This window comes from Oryctolagus cuniculus, chromosome 14 (assembly GCF_051225735.1).
Source record: "Oryctolagus cuniculus isolate XC-2025 breed Fujian yellow rabbit chromosome 14, ASM5122573v1, whole genome shotgun sequence".
Classification (NCBI taxonomy): Eukaryota; Metazoa; Chordata; class Mammalia; order Lagomorpha; family Leporidae; genus Oryctolagus; species Oryctolagus cuniculus.
Window position 1 is genome coordinate 75,995,614 of NC_142880.1, and position 14,375 is coordinate 76,009,988.

Genomic DNA, 14,375 nt, shown 5'->3' on the forward strand with positions numbered 1-14,375 from the left:
CTTGGCTTTGGCCTGGCCCAGCCCTGGCCATTGCAGCCGTTTCAGGAGTGAACCACTGGATGGAAGATCTTTGACTCTCTGTAACTCTGTCTTTCAAATAATGCTTTTAAAAAATATATTTGTGGGGCTGGTGCTGTGGTGCAGCAGGTTAAAGCCGCAGCCTGCAGCACTGGCATCCCATATGGGCGCCGGTTCAAGTCCTGGCTGCTCCTCTTCAGATCCAGCTTTCTGCTATCGCCTAGGAAAGCAATAAAAGATGGCCCAACTCCTTGGGCCCCTGCAACCTCATGGGAAACCTGGAGGAAGCTCCTGGCTCCTGGCTTTGGGTCGGCTCAGCTCTAGCCATTGCAATCATTTGGGGAGTGAACCAGCGGAATGGAAGACCTCTCTCTCTCTCTGCCTCTCCTCTCTCTGTGTAACTTTGACTTTCAAATAAATAAAATAATTCTTTTGAAAAGATATATATTTGCTTTTACTGGAAGCACCTAAAATAATCAGAGCAGCCTACCTTTAAGACACTTAAATAGCAATTTTGCTAATCTTAGAACAATTTATAAGCCTGAATCAGAAAACACAAACATGCTTAAGAGAAAGGTCTGCTTTATGATGCAAGAGTTTACACTGTGGTTTTTGGTGGATATTTATTGTTAGCCCTTAAGAGTTTCACTTCTCAAACTGACCAGTTAATCATCTCACGAGCACATGACCCTTCTCAAGAAGAATGGAAACAATTCTTGAACACCCATTGTAAGTCACCTCCACACTAAGGTACTTGCACATACAGCTACATATATCTTTATATACAAATGTATTACGAATTTCCTGCTGTAAAATCGAGAAAATTACCAACAAAAACTTGGGTGAGCATTTGGCATAGCAGTTAACACACCACTTGGGATGCCCACACCTCATATCAGTCTGGGTTTGAGTACCAGCTCTACTCCCAATTCCAGCTTTCTGTTAAAGCAGATCTCAGGAGGCAACAATGTTAGCGCAAGTAGTTGGATCCCTGCCACCCACACGGACGCCTAGACTGAATCCCTGATTCTCAGCTTCGGCCTGGCCCAGCATGGACGGTTGGGGGCATTTGGAAAGTGAGCCAGCAAATGGAAGCATGATTTGTGTTGGGTCTCTTGCTCTGGCTCACTCAGTCTGTCTCTCAAATACTTTTTTTTTTTTTTTTAATTTGAGGGAGAGGGGCAATTCTTCATCTCTAGCCAGGCACTGTCTCCTGTCTTCTAGCTACCCAAAGCTCCTCTTTATAGCACCCCATCTCCACAGCAGCTACCAAGCTTCCTCTTACTCCTGGAACTCTGGAGAGGCTAAGAACACTTGGCATAGTTTATATAAAGATCATACTAATCACAGGCATTTAAGTTTCTATAGTTCATACCAGGTATCACAATATGTATACTTTATTATAAAATGTCATGCAGCTTTAAATTTCACTTTAGTAAAAGCTAGATACTCTTGTTAACATGTCTAGTCATCCAGTGTTCACCTAAGGAATTATAAGGCATGTTAAATCACACTCTAGTGGGAAGCAGTCATTATTGCTCCAGCAGGAAAAAGAATTCCCTGTGAGGCTTCTCAAATCTACCACCTGATAAAGACTCTAAAAGAGAGGTTCTTACACCTGGATAACATTAAGAAAGACTACAGATAATGTTAATGTACTGCTTATTAAAAAAACAAACTGGAAGATAGGATTTGGGATGCTTTCAACATAAAGAAAAGCTAAATGCTTAAAGACAAATATATTTACTCTGAGCATTACACGTGTATAAATGTACTAGAACATCACATGGTACTGTACAGCTTTTTATTAAAAATAAATAATTAAGATGTGGGGATAAATAATTCAACATCATGTTAAAAAGATAAAGCAGAAGTTCTTAATTTCTCAGGAATCTCTTTAAGACAATGAAACTATGGATCCTTTCCTCAAAAACACAGACTTCTGCCATACTATTTCACAACATGTATCAACCCTCCCCTCCAAAACGGCATCTATGAATGCTTCTATTATAAAAGTATAAGAAATATAACTTGGGGCTGGGGTTGTGGCACAGCAGGTTAAACTGCTGCCCGCAATGCCAGCATCCCACATGGGCACTGGTTCGCATCCTGGCTACTCCACTTCCCATCCAGCTCCTTGCTAACGGACTCAGACTTTCAAATAAATAAATCTTTAATTAAAAAAAGAAATATAATTTAAAATAAGAACCTAAAGCCCACAGACTAAAGTAATCATAGAACAGGATTTCGAAGACTAAAACTGATTCAACTTTATATTCCTATTTCCTCTGACTTCCCCTCTCTTCCCTCCTCCCAAGCTTAATCTCTTATCATTCCCCTTTACTCTCTAGACTTCATCTCCTTATTTGTCAATAGTCTAGAACTAAAGCCATTATTTGTATTATTTACACTTACTGGCAATTCTATGTTCCCTGTTCTAATATCAAAATCATGCATCTATTTAAGGGAAAATGGAAACCTTTATTTAATACCTACTATTTGCCTATGCACAAGTATTATCTAAGCCTAACAATTCTATGAGGAAAAAAGAAAGAACAGTCACCCCAAAATCTGCATGTCTGAAAATGCAGAAGTCAAAATATCAGGGGCAGGTGTTTAACACAGCAGTTAAGATGCTGGTTGGGATGCCCACATACCCTAGGTTCAAGTTCTACCTCTGGTCATGATTTCAGCTTTCTGCTGATACATACCCTGGGAAGTAGCAGGTGTTGGCTCATGTAGTTGGGTCCCTGGCTCAGCACAGCAGGTATTTGGGGAGTCAACCAGAGGATGGGAGCACCTTATTGCTCTCTGTCTCTCCAATAAACAAATCATAGGTCAAGAAAAAGTCAAAATATAAATTACAAAATAGTTAAACTGAATAAATCAAATCTTGAGTATACAGCTAAAATATAACATATGAAAATTAGTCTTAAATTCCTACTTTAAAAATAAAAGTAACTTTAGGATTTTTATTTATATTTATATTTAAATATATTTATAGTATATATTATATTTATTTTTATTTATTTATTTGAAAGAGTTACAGAGAGGCAGAGGCAGAGAGAGAACAAGAGAGAGGTCTTCCATTCACTGGTTCACTCCCCAAATGGCAGCAACGGCTGGAGCTGGGGCAATGTGAAGTCAGGAGCCCGGAGCTTCTGGTCTCCCAGGTGTGTGCAGGGGCCCAGAGACTTCGACCATCCTCCACTGCTTTCCCAGGCCATAGCGGAGAGCCAGATCGAAGCGGAGCAGCCGGGTCTCAAACCAGCGAGCCAGATCAAAGTGTAGCAGCCGGGACTTGAACCAGTGCCCATATGGGATGCCAGCATTGCAGGTGGCGGCCTCATCCGTTATGCCACAGCGCCGGCCCTAAGATTTATTTTTTATTTACTTGAAAGGCAGAGTTAGAGAGAGAGGAGTAGAGACACAGAATGACAGATCTTCCTTCCACTGGCTCACTCCCCAAATGGCCACATCAGCTGCGGTTGGGCCAGGTCGAAGCCAGGGGCCTGAAGCTGCTTCTGGGTCTCTCAAGTGGATGCAGGGTCCCAAGCCCTTGGGCCATCTTCCACTGCTTCCCCAGGTACATTAACAGGGAGCTGAATTGGAAATGGAGCAGCAGGGTCGCAAACCAACACCCATATAGGATGTTAGCATCGTGGGCAGAGACTTAACCTGCTATGCCACAATGCCAGCTCCAATAACTTATTTCTTAAAAGAATTACTGCACATAAAGAAATAGAAAACAAATCAACAAAACCAAATGAGTTTTTTCCAACAGGTTAATGAAATGTCAGTCTTTGCTTTAGCTTTAAAAAATAAGAGAAAAACACAAACAGTTTATTATTCAAAACTTTTAGATGCACTCACTATATCTCTGGGCTAAATTTTATCAAAAACTCAGACACTAATTCACCCAGGAGTACACACCAGCTCTCGGGTGTGTATTAGGGCAGATAACCAGTGTTACACAGTTGGTAAGGAGGGAAGGCAAGATATTAACAAAATGCTTCTCTTCCTTTCACCACAAAATAAGGCTTCTCTTTTAGGGAAACAATTAACCATCAAGATCTCAGTTTCCTTATCCGTCAATGAGAAAAAAATGACATTATCGTTTAGAGCCCTTCAGTCCATGATTCCAAGAGCCTAACCAACTGTGTATACAAACAGCTGATTTTCTTCTGTTGGTTAGATTGTTGGTTAAAGTTGTTCCATGTGCCTTATGATACTTCCTACTCTACTACATTTGGGCTCAGTAGTCAATCTAGTGTCCAATACACTTTGCTGCAAATTATGAAAGAGAAATGTGAAACCTCAGTGGTATTTTTAAGAAAATAAACCATGAGGGAATCATTTGCTTCTAGGAGCTGATGGACTACCAAAGAGGCAATGGATAAAACTCCTATGTAAAAAACACATTCCATTTCCCGTCTGCCAAATAAATCCCAGCATAGGTAAATTTAACCATGTTTGTGCATTTTTCTACATGTATATTTGGATCTGACAAGTAAGTCTACAGTTACTTTTGTGAAATATGCTTCTACAAACCCTTTCATTTTCTCCTTTTAGCAGTCAAAGGTTAGAAGTAAATAAAATGTTTTTGGCTCTCTACTACTTTGTGTTACCTGAGCAGTTTTTAGAAAGTTCTACTCATTACGAATTTGAGGAATGTTCTTTGTGTCCAACTCAGTTTGGGCAAAATACATTTTTGTAAGAGAAAACATGCAATGTTTTTGTTGCTTTCTTTGGAAACAGGTGTCACAAATTCTCTCAGGAATCACATGAAAAATCTTCCAACTAATCAACAGTTATCTGTTATTTCTGAGTAGAAAGCATTTTCTTCCTCTTCTTCACCAAAGATTGTGAACTGTCCAAAAGTCAGTCACTGAAGGGCCCGTTGGTGTGGTGCAGCGGGTTAGGACACCCCTTCAAACACTGGCATACCATATATGAGTGGCGGTTCAAGTCCCAGCTACTCCTGGCTACTACAGTTCCAACCCAGTCCCCTGCTAATGTGTCTTGGAAAGCAGCAGCAGATGGCCCAAATACTTGGGCCCCTGCAATCCTATACAGGAGACACAGATGGAGTTCTGGGCTCCTGGCTTTGGCCTGGATCAGCCCTGGCCATTGTCTGTCTCTTTCTCTCCTTCTCCCCCCACCCCAACCCCACCCTGTTGCTCTGCCTTTCAAATAAATTAATCTTAAAAAATTTAAAGTTACTCAGAAATTTAACAATTTAAGTAGTAAAACTATTTAGTTTTCCAGGTAAGATATCAGTTTGTTTCCTCTACAGATCAAATGCAGAAACTCCCTCCTGATAATTATTCCTCATCTCTGACAAACATTTCAGGTCTAATATACAGCCAGACATTCTTATCTGGCATTTAGGAGAGAATGTGGAATTATTAATCATAAAAGGATAGCTGAAACCATTAGATTTTATTAAGACACTAAGAAAAAAATGCTAAGACCTTATATTCTTGGAAAGAAAACAGAAACAGAGCTAAGAATAAATGAACTATAGGTTAAGTATCCCTGACCTAAAATGCTGAAACTAGAGTTCTTTCCAATTTCAGGATTTTTGCATTTGGGAATACCTGCATAGGCTTCATCGGTTGACCACTCCTAATCTGAAAATACAAAATCTGTAGTGTTTCAAAATCCAAAACTTTCTAAGTGTCATCCTGACACTGAAAAAGTTTACGATTTGGGAGGATTTTGAATTTTCCGATGAAGGATGCTTAACCTGTGACAGAAAAGGTGTAAGTAAATAAAAGAGGGACTGGCACTGTGGCAGAGGTGAAGCCTCCACCTTCAGTGCCAGCATCCTACATGGCTGCTGGTTTGAGTCCTGGCTGTTCCAGTTCTGATCCAGCCCTCTGTTAATGCTCCTAGGAAAGCAGAAGACGGCCTAAGTCCTTGGGCCATGGCAACCACATGGGAGACCTGGAAGTAATTCCTGGCTCCTGGCTTCAAAACGGCTCAACACCAACCTTTGCAGCCCTTTGGGAGTGAACCAGCAAATGAAGATATCTCTCTGTCTCTCCCTCTCTGTAACTCTGCCTTTCAGAAACCCTTAAAAAAGTAAATAACAGAACAGAGTCAGGGAGAGTGAAGGAGTGTTTTCAAAAATGTCATTAACAGTGGCTACTTTTTTTTAAGAGACAGTGATCTTAGGCCGGCGCTGCGGCTCAGTAGGCTAATCCTCCGCCTTGCAGCGCCGGCACACCGGGTTCTAGTCCCGGTCGGGGCGCCGGATTCTGTCCCGGTTGCCCCTCTTCCAGGCCAGCTCTCTGCTGTGGCCAGGGAGTGCAGTGGAGGATGGCCCAAGTATTGGGCCCTGCACCCCATGGGAGACCAGGAGAAGTACCTGGTTTCTGCCATCGGATCAGCGCGGTGCGCAGGCCTCAGCGCGCCGGCCGCGGCGGCCATTGGAGGGTGAACCAACGGCAAAGGAAGACCTTTCTCTCTGTCTCTCTCTCTCACTGTCCACTCTGCCTGTCCAAAAAAAAAAAAAGAGACAGTGATCTCTCATCTTCTGTGACATCATTTGAGATCCCATCTGATCTCCCACAATTCCTAGGGCTGGACCAGGCAGAAGCCAGGAGCTATGACCTCAATCCAGGTCTCTCACATGGGTGACAGGGACTCAAATAGTTGAGTCACCACTGGCTGCTTCCCAAGGTTTGCATTGGGAGAAAGTTGAAACCAGGAATGAAGCTGGAACTCAAACCTAGGCATTCCAATATGGGACAAAGGTGACCGAAGTAGTAGCCAAACCACTAGGCTGAAGGCCTGCCCCAATATTGGCTATTTTTCTCTTAACTCGTATCATACAGCCTGACAGTATGCTAAGTTTTATAGCTTTCTAATCCTCCAAAAACTTTAAAGTCAATATTATTCCAAAACTGTGAAGATGAAACCTGTTCAAGGCCATTCAGGATGCAGAATTAGGATTCAAACCCAGGTCACTGAGGCCATAAGCCAACCCACTGGTTTCACATTGTTTTACCAATAAAATACGTCACTTTCAAGGAAGCACAACAGAAAAAGATAAACTACAGGCAAAGGATCTCAGACAATCCTCAACAGAAAGACTGAAAAGAATTAAAGAAAAATAAAAGAAATATGGAATAAGTAGATACAGACAACTTTAAAATGTCTTTCTGAAAAGGAAGGAAGAAGAGGCCTTGGCCTATTTGGAGGAAAATAGTGCAGCACAGTAAAGATTTTTGGGTTTATTTTAATGCAAAAGATGTGACAGTAAGCTAAGAAGGGGGAATGAGGAGGGGAACCTGACAATTCAAGAATGAGGAAAATGGATGATGTCAGATCCAAGGGGAATGGGAAGAAATATAAGGGTAGGCATGGGCAGACAACCAAGACTATTAGGAGCAGCTAGTGTATTTAAGATTTTAAATAGCTTCACAGTTGATTTGACTAGTTAGGCAGTAAAGTCAGGTCCTGGGTCCTATTTGGAGAGGTCATACCAAGTTATCAGAACTGGGCCTGACTACACTGCACAGGTATCTATACAAATCAAATACAAAGGTCTCCCCATACCATCTCTGCTGGCCCTGATAGAAACAGAATGGCAAAGAAGAAACCGAGCCAAGGCACTGGAGCAGTTCTATATATCTGCTACCACAATGAACACTGAACATTAATTTTATTTAATCCTCATCATTCCAGGTCACAGTCCCAAGAAGGCATAGATATTTTCGTTTTGTTTACCAATATACCCCAAATACCTAAGTCACTGCCTAGAATAAGGGAGGTCCTTGGCAAATATTTAATGAACGAACAGTCACCAGTAAAACAGGTATCATTATCCCCAATTTAAAGATCAAGAAATGACTCAGAAAGGATAAGTAACTTAATTAAAGTCATATATATATATATATATAATAAGTACGGGTGAAATTTAAAATATTTAACAACTAGTACTGCACCAGCACTGGCCACTCAGAACAGACACTAGCTGCTACTGGAAGAGCCCTGTCCTGCTTTAAGCTTTTAGTGGCAGCATCAAGGGGCAGTCCAAGATAATGAACCAGGACAATAGGTGGTGAGAGGCAGGGGAAGACTCAAATCTATGCAGGTTTGCACCTTGACAGTAAGTTGTACAGCCAGGATTCCAAGCTGTACTTATCTACCCTAAACCCCTATTCTAAATAAAATGGAAAACACTACTTTGCTAAGGAATGAGAGGAGCAGAGGACAGCAGAGTTTTTAAAGAAGTACAAAAGCCATTCAAAACAACTCAGTGGGAAAGGGAATTACAAATGAATAGAAGATTGGTAACTAGTCTCAATCAGTTACCATGCGATTAAAAGAAAAAAATGAAGCAGTATGTTTCAATAAACTTGAAAACTCAGCACTGGTTGCTGAGAAAGAGGATTTGGTGAAAGCTGTACTTCAGGACAATGAGGTTGTACAAGGTGGAGGTGGACGTGGATGTGGACTTGGAGGGCAGAGCTGAGGCAAGTGGGAGAGGTCAGTGCTAGAGAGCACTGTCTATTTGGTTATGAGTCACAGAGATGGCTCTCAAAGGGCAAGAGTGCAAAGAACAGTGCACTCTCAGCTTTTAGAGACACCTACACTCTGGTCACTGGCTTGCAGTCACCACCTCTCTGTGGCTGACATGGTTTTACTATAAAAAGTACTATTTTTTTTTAAGTTGAGACAAAAGGGTGAAAAAGCAGTTTGGGGGACATTTATCAAAGGTTTTTACATTTTGTGGCTTCAAGTCAATAACTACCTATAATATATTCAACCTCGAGTGTCTTAGTTCTTTAAAACACTCAAAATAAATTTGTGTACATATGTAAACAGCTTTAAAAAAAAAAAAAAGCCAGAACTCTTAGGGCAGCCACTTTAATATGGACTCCAAGATTTCTGTACAAATAATAAACAAATTAAACCTATTTATTTACATACTAACAACAACAACAACAACAACAAAAAATCCAAGAAGCTGGTCACCTGTTGCACTCCCTCCCCAGAAAGGCACACTGAAACAGTGCCAACTGGCCAAGGACAACATGAATTCCCATCCACTCCCTCATGGTAACAGCTGTTCCCTTTTTTTTTTTTTTTTCAGGCTGACAAAGGTCACAATCAGTAGCAAACTTTCCATGTGGGTGACTATATGCAAATAGCAAGGCAATGACCCAAGTTAAAAGAGTGTGGGGAGAGACAGATGATTTGTTTTAATATTTTTGAAGTATTTATTAGAATCAAGGACCTCCAGCCAGAGCGCCGTGGAGGGGGGCTTCCAAGAAAGGAAAACCCAAAGGGACTGGTAGCAGTTGGCTTTAAGTACAATTTCAAAGGAGAAAAAAAAAAACTTGACAATCAGATTGGCATTCAGTTACCAGGCAGGGACAAAAACCATCAAGACCTCATTTACAATTCTCCATCCTGTCTGGCCTGCTAAGGGTGGGATAGGTAACTTGTCACAATAAGCTGTGAGCTCAGGAAGATCTCCCTTGACAGCTGATTATTTTTCTATCTTCCCTTTTCCTTCGCACTTAATAGGAATGGACTCTTTGGGAATTTCTTAGTATTTGAAGCTGTAACTTAATAATTTCTCAGCCAAAAACCATTCTATTTATAAGGCACTAGAATTGGGCATGATATAAGCACATCTTGAAAGGAGCAAAAAACTATAGACAAGTTGTACAGTAGCATTTATACCATAAATGGTAGGCCTATTCAGAAATCCATTATGCTACATGAAAGAGTTCAGACTCAAAAGGCTACATACTATGATTCTACTTATATGACATTGTATGACATTCCATTTATGTGACATTATAGGATATAGAACAGATCACTGTGGAGGATGGTGGGAGGAGCTGATGATAAATGAGAAACATGAAGGAACAGTGGAGGGTAATCCACCAATCAATTCTGTCCTTTGATTATGTTGTGATTATTTATGATTATATATGATTAAATTCTAAATGGCCTAAATTCACAGAACTGTATTCCAAAAATACATTTTACTATATATAAATTTAAATAAAAACAACTAAATGTCAGATTAAGCCTCTTCTCACCTCTACTCCCCCACTGTTTCAAACCTTTTGACAGGCTCTATGCAGTGACCTACCCCTTCCACCTGGCCAACACCTACTTGCCATTCTTCCTTCTATTCAGCTACTCTTGGAATCCTTCCTTTGGTGTGGCAGGGTGGAGTCCTGGACAGAACTGGATAGTCAAAATATACTGGGTTGACTTTTGGCATTCTCCCAGTTACTGTTTGAATAAGCCTGGGCAAATTATTTACTTGTCTGAATTCAATTTCCTCATCTATTAAGTGGGCATAAACACTATTAATGCACCTCCCAGAACTGTTGCAAACTAAGAGCCTCATACTGTGCCTAACATAGAACTTGGCACATTAACAGGGTTTAACAAATGCTTATTTTCCTCATATTTCACCTGTTTACTGCCCTCCCAGGCCCTGCTATCTTTCTGAGCGTTTATCGATCTGATACAGACACAAAGCTATCACTTAATGCATGTATTGTAATTCCTTATCCCTGTAAATAAAATGTCTGTCTCTTTAATCACCAAATTCACAGAAGACAGCATGTTCACTCCCTGATAATCAAATAAACTATTTGAAGAATTTTTCACTTGATCCGATTTTCTTGTTAAAGAACTCACTGGAAAGGAAAGACAAGCAGGCAAAAAAGGCCAGAGGACATGGAGTTGGTTCTGGGGTAAGCTGCCCCAGGTTTTCTAGTTTCTGAAAGGATGCTGATGGCACAACACCACAAAAATTGCTAATTCAAAGATGGGAGTAAAGTAGCTAATGCCTAATACACACAATGAAATACCACAAGACCATTAAAACTTTGTAGGACACTATGGTAAAAATTGCAAAGAATATACACAGAGGGGCCAGTGCTATGGCGTAACAGGTAAAGCCACGGCCTACAGTCCCAGCATCCCATATGGGCGCCAGTTCGAGTCCCAGCTGTTCCATTTCCGATCCAGCTCCAGCCACTGAGGCCATTTGGGGAGTGAACCAGCAGATGGAAGATTTCTTTCTCTCTCTCTGCCTCTGCCTCTCTATAACACTGCCTTTCAAATAAATAAATAAACCTTTAAAAAAATAATATATGCAGAAACATCTCAACTTGGATTTTTTTTTTTTATTTGACAGAGTTATAGACAGTGAGAGAGACAGAGAGAAAGGTCTTCCTTCTGTTGGTTCACTCCCCAAATGGCCACTACGGCCGACACTGCACCGATCTGAAGCCAGGAGCCAGGTATTTCTTCCTGGTCTCCCATGCAGGTGCAGGGGCCCAAGCACCTGGGCCATCCTCCACTGCCTTCCCAGGCCACAGCAGAGAGCTGGACTGGAAGAGGAGCAACTGGGACTAGAACCAGGCACCCATATGGGATGCTGGCACCGCAGGCAGAGGATTAACCAAGTGAGCCACTGCGCTGAACAGTATATGGATTTTTTTTAAAGGCACTGGAAAGATACAACCAATTAATTAAAGGGATCATCTCTGGGTAGTAGTAAGAGGATTTACCACTGATACTTATTTTCTTTTGTGGATCTTTTAGAACTTACCACTGTATTATATATTCATTTCAGAAAGTTTACAAATCAAGAATAGTTATTTAAGGAAAAAAACCTAGAACTTACAAGTGGCAGTATTCTATATCATCCAAGATTCTAATGACCAAAAATGGGAGTTAAATAGATTATGCCAAATCTATACAGCAAAACAGGTACTTCCCAAGTCAAAAGTAAAAACAAAATATTACTAACTATAAACCTTTGGGGGGAAAAAAAGATATAGGAAGCTTATGTAGTAGAAAAGTAAATTTAACTTGGAAAATTTGTAACAGATGCACAGGAACACTTCACTAAACATTAACTCATCTACTTTGTTTTTCTTTCTGTTTCTTCAACGGTGTGTCAATAGCCAACATATTTCACAAGACAATGTAGAGAGGGACTCAAAGGGGAGATTCCTCTTTGAAGTAGAGTGTCTACAGAGTTTAATCTTACTTTAGTCCAACTATTATTTAACTTGTAAAAGAAAGCCTCCTGTATTTGGGTAAGAATATCTCATTCCCTTTCTCTGGAGAAGCAATGAGGAGCCTGTGTGGCATCTGATACAGGTGCTGGTTCCAGTCCCAGCTGCTCCACTGCTGATCTAGCTCCCTGCAGTAATGGGTCTGGAAAGGCGGCAGCAGATGACTCGAGAGTTTGGACCTCTGCCACCCACATGGGGGACCCTGCCACCCACATGGGAGATCCAGGCTCCTAGCTTCAGCCTGGCTCAGCCTTGGCCACTGCAATCACTGGGGGAGTGAACCAGTTGATGCAGATCCAACTCTCTCTCTTCCTCTCCCTCTCTCGCCTGCTCTGCTAACTCTGCCTTTAAAATAAATAAAGCCTTTAGTTAAAAAAAAAATGTACTATCCAGACTCAGCAAATCAACCCAATGAAATCTCCATTGTAAGTAGCTGGGCAAGAAGTAACCTCCCCCATTCAATAGTAAGGTCTTGGGGCCAGTGTTACAGCATCATGTTTTAAGCCACCACTTTAAATGCTGGTATCTCTTACCTGAATGCCAGTTCAAGTCCCAACTGCCCCCACTTCAAATTAAGCTCCCTGCTAACTTGCCTGGGAAGGTATTAGAAGATGGTCCAAGTATTTGTGCCCCTGCCACCCATGTTGGGAGATCAGGATGGAGTTCTTGGATCCTGGCTTCTGCCTGGCCTAGACCTGGCTCTTGCAGTCATATTTGGGGAATGAACCTGAAGATGGAAAATCTGTCTCTCCCTCTCTGTTGCTGTTTTTCCAAGAAAAAAAAAATCAGTAAATCTTTAAATATATATATTTTAAAAAATAGGTCCATCTTCCAAAAAATAACAAATATATGTTTACTATTTTATTGATTCTGAAATAAAGTAATGCCCTTATAAAATTTTTGGGTAGTCATCTTCTGGGCAGGGTAAATGCTTAAGAGGTTGTATAGGTATGGTTGACAGCAAATTTTTTTAAAATTTATTTTATTTATTTGAAAGGCAGGTTGATACGGGGAGAGAAAAAGGAGAGGGATAGATATCTTCTATCCGCTGATTCACCCTCTAAACTGCCGTAATGGCCAGGGCTGGACTGGGCTGAAGTTAGGGGCCTGGAATTCCATATAAATCTCCCTCATGGGTGGCATGGGTCCAAGTATTTGGGCCATCTTCTGCTGTTTTTCCCAGGCACATTAGCAGAGGGGGTGGATCAGAAGTGGAGCAGTCAGAACTCACACTAGCCCTCTGACTTAGGATGCTGGCATCACAGAGAGCAGTTTAACCTCTACTCCACAACACTAGCCCCAAAAGCAAATCTTAAAGCCTTTACAAGAAGACTGCTTTAGCAACCAAACTGACAGAAATTAGACAAAATTATTTCAAAAAGCATTTTGGTACAATATGTACTTAAAGATTTAGTTATCTCAGTGTTCAAAATATGTGTAAAAAAAGTCAAGAATTTAAAAAGTAAAACATTTTAAGTAATTAACCAAATAATATCCAAACCTTAGACTTTACATTTTAAGACGGTTAGCTCATATCCCCACTCCCTAAACAAAAAATTTGTTAAATCTTAAAAGTATGTAAATGGACCCATCATGTCTACTCTGAAATTATAGCAAGTGGCAAGGGTCCAGAAGCTAAAATAAGCTTATGCTAAGGTGTGTCTCAGACGAAAAACATAAAAACTCTTAGTTTGGCAGGAAGTCACCAATTTGGCATATCTAAATTAGTAAGCTTTGTTTAACACACACATTTTTTTAAGGCATACAAATATAAAGCATACAGACAAAGAAAGTTTGGCAACAGCAGCACATCACATATCCATTTTTCCAAGCTATTTTATATGGAAGATAAACTGAAGAAGGATTTCCACATATTCTTTTAAGGCAGGGCCAGGGAAAATTTTTTTTCTGCCATGGACCATTTAGATATTTACACATCATTCACGGACAAAAAAAATTATCAACTTAAAAGTTAAAAATTAGCCTGCTACAGATTTATTGAATTCCAAGTCCCACCTGTAGCTGCCTTGCTAGGGTCAGGACAAATGAATTCACATGACTTATACAGCCCACAGGCCAGACATTCCCAACCCCTGTAAAAGGCTAAGAGCAAGACTATACAATAAACAGCTATTATCATGGGGAACAACAACAACAACAAAAAGCAGGTGCTTGATTTACATAAATGTTCATTTAATCCTAACAAATCTGTGATGTATTAGTGTTCCCTTTATTACACAAATGAAGAAAGTGAAGTTCAACAGAACTAAATAACCAAAGTATGAT

General features: G+C 40.6%; 1 protein-coding gene across 8 annotated transcripts in view; it reads right to left on the bottom strand.

Moving 5' to 3' along the window:
• Positions 1-14,375, bottom strand: part of PLPP1 (phospholipid phosphatase 1) — an 89,954-nt gene that overhangs the window by 60,169 nt on the left and 15,410 nt on the right. The window contains exon 1 of one of the 8 annotated variants that reach the window (XM_089312790.1): positions 2,730-4,917. The exons of 6 other annotated variants lie outside the window; for them this stretch is intronic. In XM_089312790.1, the coding sequence (XP_089168916.1) occupies positions 2,730-2,853 (124 nt within the window). In that variant the 5' untranslated portion in view covers positions 2,854-4,917. Of the gene's footprint in view, positions 1-2,729; positions 4,918-14,375 lie in introns of those variants that run through there. One more of the 8 variants, XM_089312794.1, reaches the window with a different exon arrangement.